The sequence below is a fragment of the Liolophura sinensis genome, chromosome 10 (genome assembly GCF_032854445.1).
Source record: "Liolophura sinensis isolate JHLJ2023 chromosome 10, CUHK_Ljap_v2, whole genome shotgun sequence".
NCBI lineage: Eukaryota > Metazoa > Mollusca > Polyplacophora > Chitonida > Chitonidae > Liolophura > Liolophura sinensis.
In genome coordinates, this window is record NC_088304.1 from 35646988 (window position 1) to 35664621 (window position 17634).

At 39.6% G+C, this 17634-nt stretch overlaps 2 protein-coding genes across 2 annotated transcripts in view; one reads left to right on the forward strand and one right to left on the reverse strand.

The window, feature by feature from the left end:
- Positions 1–379: 379 nt before the first annotated feature.
- On the forward strand, positions 380–4087 carry LOC135477165 (3 beta-hydroxysteroid dehydrogenase type 7-like). The gene is made up of 4 exons (XM_064757319.1): positions 380–521; positions 1246–1410; positions 1986–2201; positions 2549–4087. Exons 1-4 carry the CDS (start codon positions 380–382, stop codon positions 3103–3105), a joined length of 1080 nt encoding a protein of 359 aa, XP_064613389.1. The 3' UTR covers positions 3106–4087.
- A 5209-nt stretch (positions 4088–9296) lies between these two features.
- Positions 9297–17634, reverse strand: part of LOC135476285 (nucleoredoxin-like) — a 45189-nt gene continuing 36851 nt past the window's right edge. Inside the window, exons 3-7 of the mRNA XM_064756271.1 lie at positions 14671–14875; positions 13139–13227; positions 12883–12973; positions 12582–12691; positions 9297–12003 (exon numbers count right to left, since the gene is read on the reverse strand). Of these exons, the coding sequence (XP_064612341.1) occupies positions 11815–12003; positions 12582–12691; positions 12883–12973; positions 13139–13227; positions 14671–14875 (684 nt within the window). The 3' untranslated portion in view covers positions 9297–11814. The remainder of the gene's footprint in view (positions 12004–12581; positions 12692–12882; positions 12974–13138; positions 13228–14670; positions 14876–17634) is intronic.

Genomic DNA, 17634 nt, shown 5'->3' on the forward strand with positions numbered 1-17634 from the left:
TCTGGTCTGCACGTCGATACCACTGTCTATCACGCTTTCGTCGCTGCTCTGGTCTTCCTCTCTATACTGCACGTCGATAACACTGTCATCTTTGATCTGGTTTTACTCCGTATACGTCTTTAATTATAGTGCTCAGCATTACCGCACAGCCACGTAATGGTCGAGCGGTTTTTTAACATGGCTGGATGGAACATCCTGTGTGGGTGATTCAGAATCGGGCTACAGTGTAACAGGCATTACTAGAATTGTCGAGGTTTTAAACTATATTACAGCGGAAAATACGAAAATTTCAAGTTCAAATACATTTTCGATGCTTTTTGTACACAGATGTTGTAGCATTGCCAGTCGTCAGTGGAAGAGCTCCAGGGTTATATGTACCATGTCGTCAGAAGGGGAGATAATTGTTGTAACCGGTGGAGCCGGGTTCCTGGGACAACACATTGTCAAACATCTCCAGGAAAAGGGAGATAACTTAAAAGAGATACGTGTCTTTGACAGAAAAGTGTATCAAAACAGGCTGGGTAGGTTTTACTCGAATTTGTATTTACTAATGTGGGCAATGGAGAGCTTGCAGTCAATAATTTAGTATGGAATTAGTTCTTGAAACATATTGAGTTGTAGGCTACATCAAATACAAAAGTTTCACTCGTCGTCACAAATCTGGGGTCTGTCACCATCTTACGCTAACTTTTGATTCGAAACACAACGCTTTTAAAAATTAATTACAGCATGGACGCTTTTTTGTCCCTTTGTGTCTTAGTCTAAATGTCTTCCAAGAAATTTGTTTATTTTTTGCATTGACCATACATATGATCTTGTGGTCTGTCCGATTTGTTCTAGTGAAAGTTAAATCGGAAGCCAGAGCGTTCGTCTCATTTTCATTCCCTTGTATAGGGTCATCCTCTGAACTTGAACATATCAATCTTCATTCGTGTAGACCTACCTGTTCTTGCTTGCTTTGCGCTCCGTATAAGGGGACACGCGGTTTCCATGGACTGTATCTTGTGAAGGCGGGGCTTGCGATGTCATTGACATGGCGTTCCAGTAACCCATAGGTGGCATCGAATGTAACAGTGCTAGCATTGGGATTATCCAAAAAGACTGATATAACCGTGACAAGGTTGAATGCAAGGTTAAACTCTAAATAATCACCAAAAAGTCACCTCAAATCTGTTGTCTTGAGATACCCACGCTTAGCACGTCGACTGTGCCATTGGCAGTTTTTAAAAATCATGTTTTTTCTAGGTCATAAAGAGGACACGCCTATGTGGAGCATTGTTGGGGATCTGTGCAACCCTGACGAAGTGGTGTCTGCCCTCAAGGGAGCGAACTCTGTCTACCATGTAGCAGGTTTGGTTAGCTTCGGTACTTTCCCAGACATCGAAGGAATGGAGAAAGTGAATGTGGAAGGTATTTATTTCATTGGGAATGGTTTACCAATGCTGTGTGATCCAACTTTGTCAGTCATCGTGTAACAATGTAATACAAGACATCGAAAACAAAACCAGAGCAAAAACGAGCCGATAAAATACGGTCTGTCAGTTTACCTCAATTGAGGTTTTATTCTGTTAACATAAATACTTATAAACAGTATCAAATTACATGCCCCATAGCACTATGTTAACTGCAATTTATTAGACGTCACGGGTGTAGAATTATTCATTTGACAAGAGTCTTTAGACTGAATGGCGAAAATAAACAACCATGGGAGCTGAAAGCCAAACCATATTATTCCATGCAAAGGAAAAGTAACTACATAATACATGAACACTGAAAACTGCTCCAAAAATACATTCTGCTGGTGGTCCAAAATTCACCATGACCCCTTTGCATTGCTTACATCAAGTTGTAACAGAGCTGGACAATCTTTTTGGTGTATCATACTTTTTGAAGAGATGCACAAATTTCATTTGTATCATAACTATTGATCCTTTTTCTTTCTTATATCAACTGTAGTTGTATTGAATCCATTGCGTGGTTTTCAGGAACTCGGAATGTCATCGAGGCGTGTCTCAAGCAGAGCGTTTCTCGACTGGTTTTCTGCAGTACCGTGGACGTTGTAATCGGCTTCGATGAAATCATTGATGGCGACGAAGTGACAACGTGTAAGCCAGAACATTTCCTGTTTCCCGGATACCCTGACACAAAGCATCGGGCAGAGCTCAGCGTATTGGACGCCAACTCTCAGCAACTACCTAATGGTATGCACGTCGGTTTACTTACATTATTGTGTGCGAGAGGTATATAGCACATATGGGGACTAAGTGACCTAGTGTAAGACACTTATGACAATTGTCAACTCTAAACTTCACACAGAGATGTGTAAATTCATGCGGTCATGCTGTCTATTACTTTTACAAGACTCTGTAGTCAGATTGCAAGTAGTGACATATTAATCAGCGTGAGTATTTGAGAGGAAGTTCATCGCTTTTTGTGATGTAGTTCCAGACGATTAACAACATTTGTAACTCACCATACCATTTTTTATTCCCTTAGGATCTTTCGTTGATGCAGAGATTTTCTTAACTGTCATTTCTTTTCTTGTCAGGTAAAAAACTTCATACTTTATCCTTGAGACCAAATGTAATGTACGGGGAAGGGGACCCTTATTTTGTGGTCAATCCCTTGGCGGCTGCGAAGAAGGCCGGGGGTACGCTATACAAAGTTGGAAATGGAAATGCCCTGTTCCAGCAGTCATATGTGGGCAATGTGGCTTGGGCGTTTATTCTCGCCGATCGTGCATTGAAACGACGACCAACAACAGTGGGCGGTCAGGTTTTCTTCGTCCCTGATGACACTCCAATTCAGAGCGTGTTTGATTTCATGCACCCATTTTTGACAGCTCGTGGGTACAAGCTCTCTAAAGGGAGCATTCCCTATTGGCTACTCTACTGTCTCATGTACCTGACCGAAACAGTGCTCTGGATTATCTCCCCCTTTGTGAAGATCAACCTGAACACTCCTCTTTGCAGCATCATTTATTCCAACATGTCACTGTTTTTCAATAGAAACAAAGCCGAAAAACTACTTGGCTACAAGCCTATTTACACCCCTGTACAGTCCATTAAGCGTTCAGTTCAGTACTACAAGGACACCAAATTATGAGATGAAACCGCTGAATATCTTCTGCAAACTGGGGTTGTGCATTTTGTGCCTTAATGATGGAAAATGATAAGAATTGCTGTATGATTTTTGCTTTTACCTATCCCTGGAACCATGGAGCGGAAGCTTGGCTTAGTCGTAGATGAGACTATGGCTTACGACCTAATTGCACTTTTTTCATACCAGTTTGCCACTAAAATTGCGTTACAACGAAAATGTTAGAAACTTGCATGTAGCACAGCAAACAGTTCTGAAGTGCAGATTAAGCCAGTGGTAAGTTTATGTCATGGGATGGGCCCAATCTATGTATGCTTTAGCCTTATCAGTGTGAAAACAAAATATTACACATCTTTAATTTTCAGACCAGGGTGAAGAGGGTTTATTACTTGTTTACTACAATGGCTTATGAGGCGTCAAAAACGTGCTTTGGTGTTTTTATTTTACTGCGTATTGAACAAATTAATTTAATGTATTCTTATGCTTGCAAACCGCAGTGTTCGTACTATCTTCTATATTCTTCTACGTCCATGTTGATATATAAATTCGTGAAGACCATTTACAAAATATTTATACGATCAAGATCGTCATCTTTGTGCCATTTACTTTTTTTGTTGCATTTCCGACTTTGTGTCGATGCTTTACCACAAATTCTTCATTCTAACGCATCTGTTCCATGTAAACGGGGCTAGAAATGTATCGTGCAGGACGTGGTGATTTAAGGAGTTTTCTCACAAGTTAATCAAACCTGAGCAATATAAATTTTAGGGGATATTCTTATAATCCAGAGAGAAGTTTATTCCGCTTACCATTTTTCTGGCCAAACGAGGAACACTCCAACCAAACCCACTAATATAACACTAATATCAGAAGGCTACTAGCCCTTATCCAGTGAAGTGGCAATCTCAGATGTATAGCTCTTGTTGGTTGTATATGTAATGTATCAGCTGTGGTTTTACCATGTCGTCCCGAGTTCTCATATCAGTGACCCACCTTTACAATCTTTAATTATAAGCGTTCATCAATCGTTCAAGCGACAGCAGACCTGTTTACCTCAAAATTTTATTGGGAGTAATCAAAGTAACAAAAATTAGCAATCTGAGACAACAATTAGTAGTTTTTTGAGCAAAACAACTTATTGTTGACCATCAGATGGCTAGGATGTCTATATACTCCCAAGGTCTTACGGACAGTCAATAATAAAAAAATAAAAAATAAAAACCCAGGAGACCGAGACCAATTTTTTTTCTTACAAACCATTACACACAAAGTTCATTTGTTTATATTAACACACTCAAGCAATGACTTGTGAAAAGCACAAGAACTAAAGAACTCACTGATACAAAACACGATATACCAATTTATCAGAAAGTTTTACTCTCCAGGAATGAAAACATCGTTAAAAATTTTTACAGTGAAACAAAAAGACGACAGTTCAATGGCAGTAGGTAGTCACGGAAAGGTAATATGCAGACTTGAAGAGGTCTAGTCCAGATGGACTGTAGTCTCTACTGCCAATAGCAGACACACAGTTGCACCTTTTTGTGCCCCTTTGTGGATGGTATACAAAGTGCAACCAGCAAGGAGCACACTTGGATGGTTATCTTTAACATAAGGGGGCCTCCCTGGGTCACGTGGTTAGCGCGCTAGCGCAGCTTTATGGCCTAGGAGCCTCTCATCAATGCGGTCGCTGTGAGTTCAAGTCCAGCTCATACTGGCTTCCTCTCCGGCCGAACAGTGAGAAGGTCTGTCAGCAACCTGCGGATGGTCGTGGGTTTCCCTGGCTCTGCCCGGTTTCCGCCCACCATAATGCTGGCCGCCGTCGTATAAGTGAAATATTCTTGAGTACCGCGTAAAACACCAATCAAATAAATAAATAAATAAATATATAAATCTTTAACATATGCAGAGAGTCCTTTGTGCTGCCCGACGATGACGTTACCATGCTCACAGCCCAAAGCAAGTCAATTTGTCCAGCTCAATCCAGCAGATTTCACCTCTGTACCCAGTAACTTGAATTTATTTTCACCTGTTGATGATCAAAACAGAAAGATTTTTTACATCATGAATCATTAATCAAAGTGACAGTATCGTAACCTTTAGTTTTAGAAAACCTGGAGCATTATTTTCAAAAATCCACGGTCAATAAATTTTCTGTTCACTGAAATTTATTTTTAATAGCTGTGGCAAATCTATTGCAGATTGACATTCTGCGGCAATTCGGATGTGACTTCGTTGGTTTTCTCAATTTAGGTTCGTCACCACTCCTGGGAATTGCTTACTACTACTGTCATTACTTCCATCTGCAGAAATAGTGTATGGCTCTGATTTCATTCTCTCAATAAGAGATTCTCGGGTAGTTTTTTCTATTTCTTTAATAATGGTCATGTGGTTTTTTTTCTGGAACAGTTCGTTCCTGCAATAAACCAAAGGTTTCAATATGATATTACACCTAGGTACAATCCATGTACAAGCAGATGCTGAAGTTCAAGCTGGCACTGGGCATTTCCAAATAAATCATTAAAAATATACGAGTACATATATATAATAATGAAATTATAGTTTGAATCACTACCAGTTGAACACATTTTATACCACTTTTCTATAATAAGCCTATATTATATTTATGTATAATGTATGTTCTTACTAATTTCACAAAACAAAATCTTCTCCACTAAAACAGGATATATATTTATATTTTTTCATTCCAATTTAACACAGGATTACAAAATTATAGCTGCCAATTAAGTCACATGCGACTTGTGTCCACACAAGATAAAATTTAAGCAAAATCTTGTTACCCTTTCCCTTTAGATTAATATCTTTAATCTGGGAGTCTCGGTAAACAGCTTTGTTTAGTTAAAAAAGAGGACGAAGTATAGTGTGATGTACAAAAAAAATCAATAAATCACAGAATAAAATGGTTACTATCTATGAGATTAGTAACCTTTTTTCACAAAATATATTACACTGCGGTACCAACTGTGCATAACAGTATGATGTCAACGGTAATGATAGTCCAGATGCTGACCAAAAGACAACATGGTGGTAAACACCAAGAAGAATTCCATACCTTTAGCTATCTCTGAGCCGGAAAACACCCTTTGGAAGTACTGGGTTAGCCAGTCAGCAGTGGCAAACGGTAAATTCAGCCCTGCAATGACTTCGCACGTCATCACTTCAGCTTTTACGATTTGTTGCTGTAGCTTTGTTTAGCCGTTTTTCTCACTCCTTACGAGGAAATTGGTCATGGTGCTTGATGAAGCAGCCCTCGAAACGATGTTTTTGTGATATAAGGAGATATGTTTTCTGCAGTCATTTTGTCCTCCTAAAAAACTAAAATCTTTTCAGCACAATAGGCAATGCATATAACACTCCACTTTAGCGAGTCCTCCAAGACATGCCCACACATTTGTATATGTCCTTCGGAATCCCTGCTTGGATGATTTGCGTGTCTCTTTTGTTGGTATCTCGTCATAATCGGATATATCAGAATCGGAGTCATGAGCGCGTCTTGACATGGTTAGCAACAAATCTGCTAGAAGTGAATTGGCGGCAAGAGCGGCAAGTCAGGTTTCTCCCCGGTGCAGTGCAATGCACATCGGCATACTGTATTCAATACTAACAATACTGGCACCCCTGCGCGGAGGATGCGGTGTTATGGGAAATCACTTATGTTTATATTTCAGTCGTTTAAAAGAGTTCTTTCCCTTGGTCGGGACTCGGAGGTAAACCGAAATATTTGTCAAGAAAATGTACGGAATTAATTCCCCAAAATTCGTGGCGTAAACACATTATTATTCGAACTTATTTCGGCGATTGCGTAATTAATAACAAAAAATCGTAACAATTACGCCAAATTCGTAAGAGTAAACAGGTCTGCCAGAGTTTTAAGTAGGACCCCCCTCCATCCAACTTCTAACACTGTTCCCCATATCCAACTTCTGACAAGGATGCTTCCCCTATCCAACTTCTGACATCATGTTTCCCCAATCATAATTCTGAAACCATGCTTCCCCAATCCCAATTTTGAAACCATGCTCCCATTACCCAACTTCGAACACCGTGTTTTCCCATCCCAATAATGACACCATGTTTCCAATATCCAACTTCCGACATCATGTTTCCCCAATCACGATTCTGAAACCATCCTTCCCCAATCCCACTTTTGCCACCATGCTCCCATTACCCAACTTCAAACACCATGTTTCTCCATCCCCATACTGACACCATGTTCCCAATATCCAACTTCCAACACCATAAGTCACTTGTCCAAATTCTGACAACATACTTCCAATATCCCACTTCTGACACCATGTTTCCACCATCCAACTTCTAACACCATGCTTCTTCTATCCAACTTCTGACACCATGCTCCAATATCCAACTTCTGAAAGCATACTTCAACTGTCCGACTTCTGACACCAAGTTCCTACTATCAAACTTCAGCCACAGAGATCTTCATCAAGACATGATAAGAATCACGCAGTTCCCAGATTGTTACAAATATTTATTGGGACTGCATAAAGTTACAGCATCATAGTACTGAAATGCATAAGTTAGGTTTAAATTAGGTTATGTATTGCTTAAATAGAAATGTGGAGCTTAAAGCTGGGTATAAACATCAACAGGCAGAAGGCTTAGCTAAGTTAATACATGTCCAGTATTAAGTGTAAATGCTCACATTAATGCAACTTGAAAAATTGCTGAAATACGTACTGCCAAAATTGTAAGCTTTTATAAAATCAATATCCTCACATTAATACAACTTGAAAAATTGCTGAAATACGTACTGCCAAAATTGTAAGCTTTTATAAAATAAATATCAGAAAACATCGGTTGCATTGTTGCCAATACTATGAAAAGAATGCAAATAAACCAGGCACAAAGGATAAGTACCCTATACAGCAGTACAGAAGGTCTACAGGTCAAAGTCAAAACTTGTGAACTGCCTGTCCACTCACTCAATCATTTAAAGCATGCCAATAGAGAGTCACTTTTAACAGAAGTCTAAAGATTTAAATCTTTTCTGCATATCAAAGAAAAATGATTTCAACATTCTTTTTTCTATCACCACAAACAACGTTGTAAAACTGGTCTAATAAATACTGAAAACCACTTGCACTGGTTCACCAATCACAATGAAAGACACTCCACTAAAATTAGGTTCAAATATTACTGAAAGCCACTTCAATTTGTTTTGTAACAAATCACAACGAAGACTATTACAAGTACTTGATCGCTTCATCATACACTGTCTGAGGTACATTACCATTTGACATTTTTGGTTGATAATCAAGTGCAGCGTTGTGCTTATACCTGAAGGATGTGGCATTTGTGAAGTACATTTACCACAAAGAGTGACTAACGTTAAGGAGGGGTTCGACTGATTGAGCAGTCGATTGGTGTTTGATGCTATAGATAAAAATTTGCCCCTTGTGTGATGATGGCCAGTTTTCTGGTGGATGAAACATGAATGTCCAGAGTAGAGTAGAGGAGGTACTTGAGGAAAGCAAACCACTACACATTAGGCTATTTTCACAATTGATTTGGGTGAAGTACATGTAGAAGGTGGCTTTCTGGAAACCGAAAGTGCATATGCAAAACAGGGGCTTTCTATATGGACAGAACACTAGCATTTAATGCATGACTATAAGTATGTGTATATCTCATAAGGATGTCTGATACACTACCCAAAATTATTTTACACATGTACAGACTGAATCGAAAATGAACACACAGAATCAGTTTGAATGCCTATAAATCTAGCTGACCTAATCTGCCTAACCAATAAAAATCTGATCACATCACTTCATTATTAAAATCAATACAAATGTACAATGTTGTCAAAGAGGAAACAATGTTCACATCTGACATGCATGATCTTAATTACTCAAAAACAGATCCCATATCATACCATGAATATTTAGAAGTAGAAACAATCACTTCTGGCGTAAGATTTGTACCGATAACTACCGGCAGAACATGACTGCAGGAGAGGTCAACTTTGCTGATTAAACTAGGCCTGATTGTAAACATGAAAAATGAGAGATTTCCCACTGACGGCACATCTGTATAAATATATAATGGAAAGAAAGTGGACCAGGATAAAGGTACTAAATTTGACATTATGATAATGCTGATTAGGATTATGCTGAACATCACTATGTGAACAGGGACACCCCCCCCCCACTCTCTTCACATAAAATCAGATATGCTGCAACCTTCCCATCACAAGCTTCATATGGAAAGCAAACAGATTTATTGCATCTGACATCCAACTGCTGCAACCTTCCCATCACAAGCGTCCTGTGGAAAGCAAAGGGATTTATTGTATCTGACATCCAACTGCTGCAACCTTCCCATCACAAGCTTCATATGGAAAGCAAACATTTATTGCATCTGACATCCAACTGCTGCAACCTTCCCATCACAAGCTTCATATGGAAAGCCAACGGATTCATTGTATCTGACATCCAACTGCTGCAACGTTTACCTGAAGGCTATGATACATGTGTTCTTATAAAATATATGCCAATAGTTTGGCCAAAACTACCACACATTGTCATAGTCAACATAACAAACCAAACTAAGACAGTATTCCAAGCCAGAAAAATTGCATTTTGGGTGTAACAAAATTACCAGGGCTAAAATGAAATTAATTAACACACAACAGATATTTAGTCTAATTACATTTCAGAATACTGTCAACCAAACTACATATTTACTGCACCTTCATGTTACAAAAAAACACCAATACCTCAGATCTACTCCTCTTGGAGGTGACAATGCCTATGAACAATGCCCTACGAACGGCTGACAGGTGAGCCACAAGGTAGCTAACAGTGAGCAGAAGTTTATATTCAGTACTGTTATATACAATCATACATACAATGATATAATGTACTGGTGCATATGTACACGCTTGTAAACTCACAAAGCTGGTTAACTCACATTCTATATAAGGTTCCTCAAGTTTCTCACAGGAAATTTCATATTCAGACAGGGTTTCTACCAATACTGGTACTCATAATTAAGAGACTGTATCAAGCTTATTTTATATGATGGCTATATTGCCATGATAGTAAGTATTTTACATTTATGCTTACACAAAAGTGTATCTTGTGTCACACTAAAGGACAAAGAGATGTTTGGGACTACTCACTTGAAAGAAATTTATCTCATGAGGTCAATGCATTTATTATTAGCCAGTTTGCTTAAGTTTTGCAAAGGGCAATAACTCTGCAGAAATGAAAACATTGAAAGCGCGCATTCAGATTTGACAGATTTCCTACAATGGTACAACAGATCCAATACATATGTGTACATTCATCCAAAACTGGAGATTCAAAGTTAACTGATGTTTGAGTTATCCAATTAAACAGATATATGAGCTGTAAAAGACATATAAGCTGTAACAGACATGAGCTGTAAGACATATGAGCTGTTACAGACATATAATCTGTAACAGATATGAGCTGTAACAGACATACATACACATCTTTCATAAACTTTAAGTTGAGACTGTAGATGAAGATGTGAAAAAAAAAACAAACTTCATGAATTACACAATGAAATGTACTAAACAGTTCCTCCTATAAAAACATGAGAAAGACATAAATTTTAGGTAGAAGATCCCCAGGTTTATCCAAACACATGCAAACATTCTCTTTGCTGAGGTACAAGTTCATGCCATCCCTCCCAACGTCATAAAATGATTTAGAAAATGACATTCACAGATTTAGGATGGCGTTTACACTCCAGTAATAATGATAGCGATTTACAAGGAAAAAGCATGCATAAACAGAAAAGAAAGACATGTTTCTGTGACAGAGGAGATCTGCTCTCACCAGTACATGAAGATCAGTAAAAATAATTCATCATACAGTCCCTGACCTAGCCAACATCCAAAACAAACACAGTCATGTTTAAGACTGTGAATTGGTGAGGTGTGGGTGAGTTAAATTTTGAACTTATGTCAGATGAAACTGATGCAGGAAAGTTTTTCCTACGAAATGTTATGCAAAACACTGATTATGCTGTTTGCTAAAATACTCACATGATGACATGCCTTTAGGCAGCGTGCCTCAACTTGGTGCAATTTGTGATCGGATTACTTCAGAGAGACACATCTGTCATAATTTCAACATTCAGAGTTCTAATCAAACACTCTATAGTCATATATGCTACTGATATCCTCTTGTATACATGTTTCAAAAACATTTTACGATTTTTCAGGCCTCTGCAAGATTTGCCTGCACTAAAATACTTTCTTAATACCCAAAAACCATCAGTAAGGGATTTAATTACAAGAAAATGTACAAATGCAACGCACCAGCTTTTCACGTATTATTCTGTTACCATCTTTAAAATTCTAATCCCACTTTGTGGCACATTTATTGGCTACAAATACTTGGCACTTTAAGCTTAAAATTTAGCTTTTTATTCCGTTTCAGCTACACATATGGAGTGTAATACTTACATATCCAGTGTAGCTAATAAATGTAATGTAAAAAAGGACTGCACATACAGGTAAAACTGTTAGCAACCAAAATGCCTCAAATACTCATATATGCTAAAGCTTTAACAAATAGTAACAGCATGGCAAAAACTTATAACAAAATATATAATTTATATATCTACAGGTAATAAAATGTAAATTTTGCATACATGTACAGGGCATAAAAACTAGGATTTGTTTGTGGGAGACCAAAGTTACGTCTTGATGGCTTCTGGCGTGAGCTTCCCGCTAAAGTACTGCTCCACAAACGTTTTGACGATCTCGGGTGTGATCTCCGTGGCTGGGTGGATATATTTCTTACGCCCAGGGATGTCCAGGATGACTAGTAGGGGATTACGATCGTCCAGGAGGGTGAAGTCGCGCAGGTAGTCACTGAAATCATCCTGTTAACAGAAAACCTAAAATCATAACCAACCACAACTAATTATAACCAAAATTACCTTGATGAATCATTCCCTATACCCAGTATGGTAGGTAAAACAAAATTTTGAACAGTCCTGCGAAAGGTGATTTCAAGTAGATATACATGAATGACTGTGGATCAATGCTTTTATTTATTTATTTGATTGGTGTTTTACCCCGTACTCAAGAATATTTCACTTATACGACGGCGGCCAGCATTATGGTGGGAGGAAACCGGACACAGCCCGGGGGAAACCCACGACCATCCGCAGGTAGCTGGAAGACCTTCCCACGTACGGCCGGAGAGGAAGCCAGCATGAGCTGGACTGGAACTCACAGCGACCGCATTGGTGAGAGACTCCAGGGTCATTGCGCTGCGCTAGCGCGCTAACTGACTGAGCTCAATGCTCTTAAACAGATAGCTTCACAGAATTTGTGTGGGTGAGAAACTGCGGGTAGATCACATGTGAAAATGCTTGTCAGTATCTTGCTTTACTAAAGGCCTGTGGTTTTCCACCTTATCACCATGGAGACGATGCTAATGTAGCAGTCAACTTACATCATTACTGTAGAAGAAGAGGAGTTCTTGTTCAGAGCCTTTCTGGTGTTCTTTCTCAGCCGTCGCCTGCAGTGCTTCTTGAGCTTTGACAATATCGCTTTCCTCACCCTCTGCAAAATTGAGATAAATATTTTGAGAAAAAAAATCCAAAAAAGTTTAAAAAGTTTTTCTAAGTTACACTACACTGACATGTACCTGCTTCCATACTTTTGGAATATGTAGTTAATTCCACCATCACCTGTACAATGTCCAATTAAGAGGACATAACCATTAGAGACAAACAAGACACGTTGTGACTTACCAGTGAAGAGAATGAGACAGGGGGAGAGGTTGAGCTGGCTGACATGGTCCATGGTTAACATATTCATAGCCTTGGGGTACCATGGGAACTCCTGTAGGAATACAACAGCAACAACACTCACCCTTTATTTGGATACAGTACATTCCTTCTAAGATGACGGTTTCACGAAATTTGAGTTTCAACCACCAAACACAAAATAAGACACATTTGCAGGGAAGCCTTGTTGTTCTTACAGAATGATCACCTAATACCATACCTTTCCATCGGGATCTGCCCGAACCGTCTCTCGTCCATGTCGAGTCACAACTGAGCCATCTTTCTCCAGAATTATCAGGGATGGTATTCCTGCGAACAAATCATAGATCGCACCCAAACTTTAGCATTTTCAGGCTACATGTTTTTGCAATTGTATACCTTTTGTCAGTCACTGCTTTGCAGTTTTAATTCATACAACAGGGCTCTTATGTTGCTTCTCTGATTATTGGTAACCCCACTTTATCCTATGAACTACATGTACAATGACATGTACTAAACGCAATACAGCTACTATACCTTACACCCTGAACAGTGAAATCAAATACCCCATAAACTACAATCGCATGTATTACAGGCTAAACAGCTACTGTACCTTGCACCCTGAACAGTGAAATGCCCATAAACTACAATCGCATGTATTACGGGCTAAACAGCTACTGTACCTTGCACCCTGAACAGTGAAATGCCCATAAACTACAATCGCATGTATTACGGGCCAAACAGTGACTGTACCTTGCACCCTGAACAGTGAAATGCCCATAAACTACAATCGCATGTATTACAGGCCAAACAGCTACTGTACCTTGCACCCTGAACAGTGAAATGCCCATAAACTACAATCGCATGTATTACAGGCTAAACAGCTACTGTACCTTGCACCCTGAACAGTGAAATGCCCATAAACTACAATCGCATAAACAGCTACTGTACCTTGCACCCTGAACAGTGAAATGCCCATAAACTACAATCGCATGTATTACAGGCTAAACAGCTACTGTACCTTGCACCCTGAACAGTGAAATGCCCATAAACTACAATCGCATGTATTACGGGCTAAACAGCTACTGTACCTTGCACCCTGAACAGTGAAATGCCCATAAACTACAATCGCATGTATTACAGGCTAAACAGCTACTGTACCTTACACCCTGAACAGTGAAATCATCCCAAATGCCCCATAAACTACAATCGCATGTATTACAGGCTAAACAGCTACTGTACCTTGCACCCTGAACAGTGAAATCAAATACTCCATAAACTACAATTGCATGTATTACAGGCTAAACAGCTACTGTACCTTGCACCCTGAACAGTGAAATGCCCATAAACTACAATCGCATGTATTACAGGCTAAACAGCTACTGTACCTTACACCCTGAACAGTGAAATCATCCCAAATGCCCCATAAACTACAATCGCATGTATTACAGGCTAAACAGCTACTGTACCTTGCACCCTGAACAGTGAAATCAAATACTCCATAAACTACAATTGCATGTATTACAGGCTAAACAGCTACTGTACCTTGCACCCTGAACAGTGAAATGCCCATAAACTACAATCGCATGTATTACGGGCCAAAAAGCTACTGTACCTTGCACCCTGAACAGTGAAATGCCCATAAACTACAATCGCATGTATTACAGGCTAAACAGTTACTGTACCCCCCCCCACCCCCTCAAAAGTGAAATCATCTCAAATATTCTATGAACTACATTGACATATATATTACAGGCTGAACAGCTACTGTACCTTCCACTCCAAACAGTGAGATCAAGTCCTCCGTCCGTTTGTCTCCATGGGGAAGGCCTAGCCAGGGCATTGTCTCAAAATATTGCGCGAACGACTCCGCACTCCTGTCCTTGCTAATAAATATGACTTCAAAGTCTTGCCCCTCTGCGCGCACTTTGCTGTAAACGCCGATGAGGTCCGGGGTGAAGGCACGGCATGGTGGACACTGCAAAGGAGAAGATTCTCCGATATATCCTGTCTGATTTACACACAACGAAAGTATCACACAAATGACCATACTCAGGCAGCTTACAGGTGTAAGATAGGGACTGAGGTGTTGTCTGGGGTAGCGGATTGACATGTCTAATAGTTTCTCCTACAAAATTGTACTAAATGTAATAAAAGTATTTACTCTCTTTGCATATATATTGATGTTCACTACATTGTAGATGTCTGCATCCACGTTACTTGTAAATTAAATCCATGTACAAAGAAAACTAATAGATTCTTATTCATTCATTCACTTATTTGATTGGTGTTTTAAGCCATACTCTACATTATACCCTTTATACAACGGCAGCCAGCAGGAAAACCGGGCTGAGATGGGAGTATACTCATGACTATTTTGAAAGGCCTCATCATGCACATGTACTTCCGGACAGAACGCCAGCATGAGCTGGACTTCTCAGCAACAGAGGTGCAACCTGAATTTAATTTGTAACTCATTTCTTATTCCGCTGATCTGTTAACTTGTCCAACTGAAGCAGTGACAGCTAGATTTTCCTCTTCCTTTGACTGCATTCAGCAAAACATGTACGGAAACTCCATGCTAGTACTTCTTCAAGGTAAGTTAAAAATTAAGCTATAAGGACATATACCCACGTACACAAACCAAGGAAACTATGAAACTGTGTACATAGGATACACAGTGTTCGGTGATGTGTGTTCGTCACTACCTAAAACATCGGTCTTATAACACTGTAGTACATGGACCATTACCCTTACAGGCAATCAAGGGAGATAATTATGAGAGGCAGATTTACAGCTCTGGCCTGTGATAAGACAGATACAACTAGCCTGTTTGTCTAGTCCTCATGGCAAAGATAAGCTGTCCTAGCCTGTTGGGGGGGTCACCTTGAGTGTAGGGCAGCTACCCTGGGCTATTAACTGTGGGTGGTGTTTTTCACCACAGTTATTCCCCAGCCTGCTGCAACCCCCATAAACCAAGGGGACTCAGCATCTGGTTTTATACTGTGTAATGGAGCTCAGGTTAAACCGGTGGTCTGCTGCCAGCTTTAGTGTGGAGTGAAGCAGATTTATTACAGGTAGTTACAGGTACATGTTATGCGCAACTGGCGTCAGTGGTATGTGCTACCTGACCTGTTGACATGACAAATGCATGTACCAATACCATGCAATCATGTCACATGTCTATACATTTATCCCGCATTAGAGAAAATACTCTGCTTTTCATTGGACAACAACAGTCACATGGGGTCCAGATATATTCTCCAATCCGGCAGAGGATGTCAAATGTGTCTGCTGTGTAGGTTATCTCAGCTACTGTTGTGTTGTGAATATAATGGTCAACACATGGTTGAAGCGATTCACCTGAACACCTGTCTTCTGCTCTGAACTGATGGGTCTTTGCACGACAAATTCATCATGAGGACTGGGGCACTGGCAGCCTGAACGTGCGCATGTTCATTTGTATTCACAAATGATATTGGAGTCTCATCCTATAATCAATTTGGCAGTTGTATCCATCATGCCATTCCACAATTAGAGTGCATTATTTAACTTCAGTAAGAAAACATATCAGTTGGTTAAAGTTTTGTCATAATATCTGTCAACATTGGCCATTCACTGAATGAGCGGCCAGAGTGCAAGGAAGATTGTATCTACCGTGAATGCTGGCTTGCTTGACTATGTAAAATGTCAGTTGCCCATTTCTTCCTATTCATTGTTTGATACCGGGGTAGGCAAGAGTGCAATGCAGCCTTCTACTCTTTGAATATGGTTACAAATATACAAACCATAAAAACTGAAATTTTTTGAATCAAGGATTATTTTAACAACAAATTTCCATAAAAAATTGGCATGGCATAAATCAAAATGAAAACAAATGCTGGACTGGTTTGCTTGGATTCATAGCATCAAACACGCACAATACATGCACAACTACATGTGTACAAATACACACACACTCAATGTGCACACCTACATGTGTACAAATACATGCACACTCAAGGTGCACACCTACATGTGTAAAAACACATACACACTCAATGTTCACACCTAAATGTGTAAAAACACATACACACTCAATGTTCACACCTAAATGTGTACAAATACAGGCACATGTATATACACAAATATATGCACACTCAACGAGCTCGTCTAACAGATGAATGTAGACACCTTAAATAGACTAAATGCACTGCTTTCTACAAATGCACAAAATGCTAAATTTTTACCTCGAAGAACACACAACAAGATGATGTATGGGACCAGGTGTTCAGAGACTTGCAAAAAGAGAGGACCTGACAAAAAGTTACATCTCTATATTCAAGGACCAGAGCTGCCAAAGACTGTCCCTACCAGTTGTCAAGGTGTACAGAAAACTTGCAGGCATACAAGGCTGTACACCCTTGAGCTGTGATAAAGCGCATCTTCTGAAGACTGCATCTTCTTTACCCCACAGCAAAATCTGTCAGCTGTTCAGTGTAAGTACATCTACTTAAAAGACTACTCAACGTCAGCTTTCAGGATATCCACAGCTTAAGAGCTTGTCTGGTGAAGATGGTATCGTGACACAAAGGGAAGTTTGTAAAAGTTTCGTGGACATACGCCGTGCAATACAACTGAGCTTAGCCAGTAGGCAGACATCACAACAACCTCTTTACATCTTCTAAAGAGGATTGCAGCTTATTTTTCTTTCAAATCTACCCTGAATACAAGAATTGCACATGTAATTGGCTACAT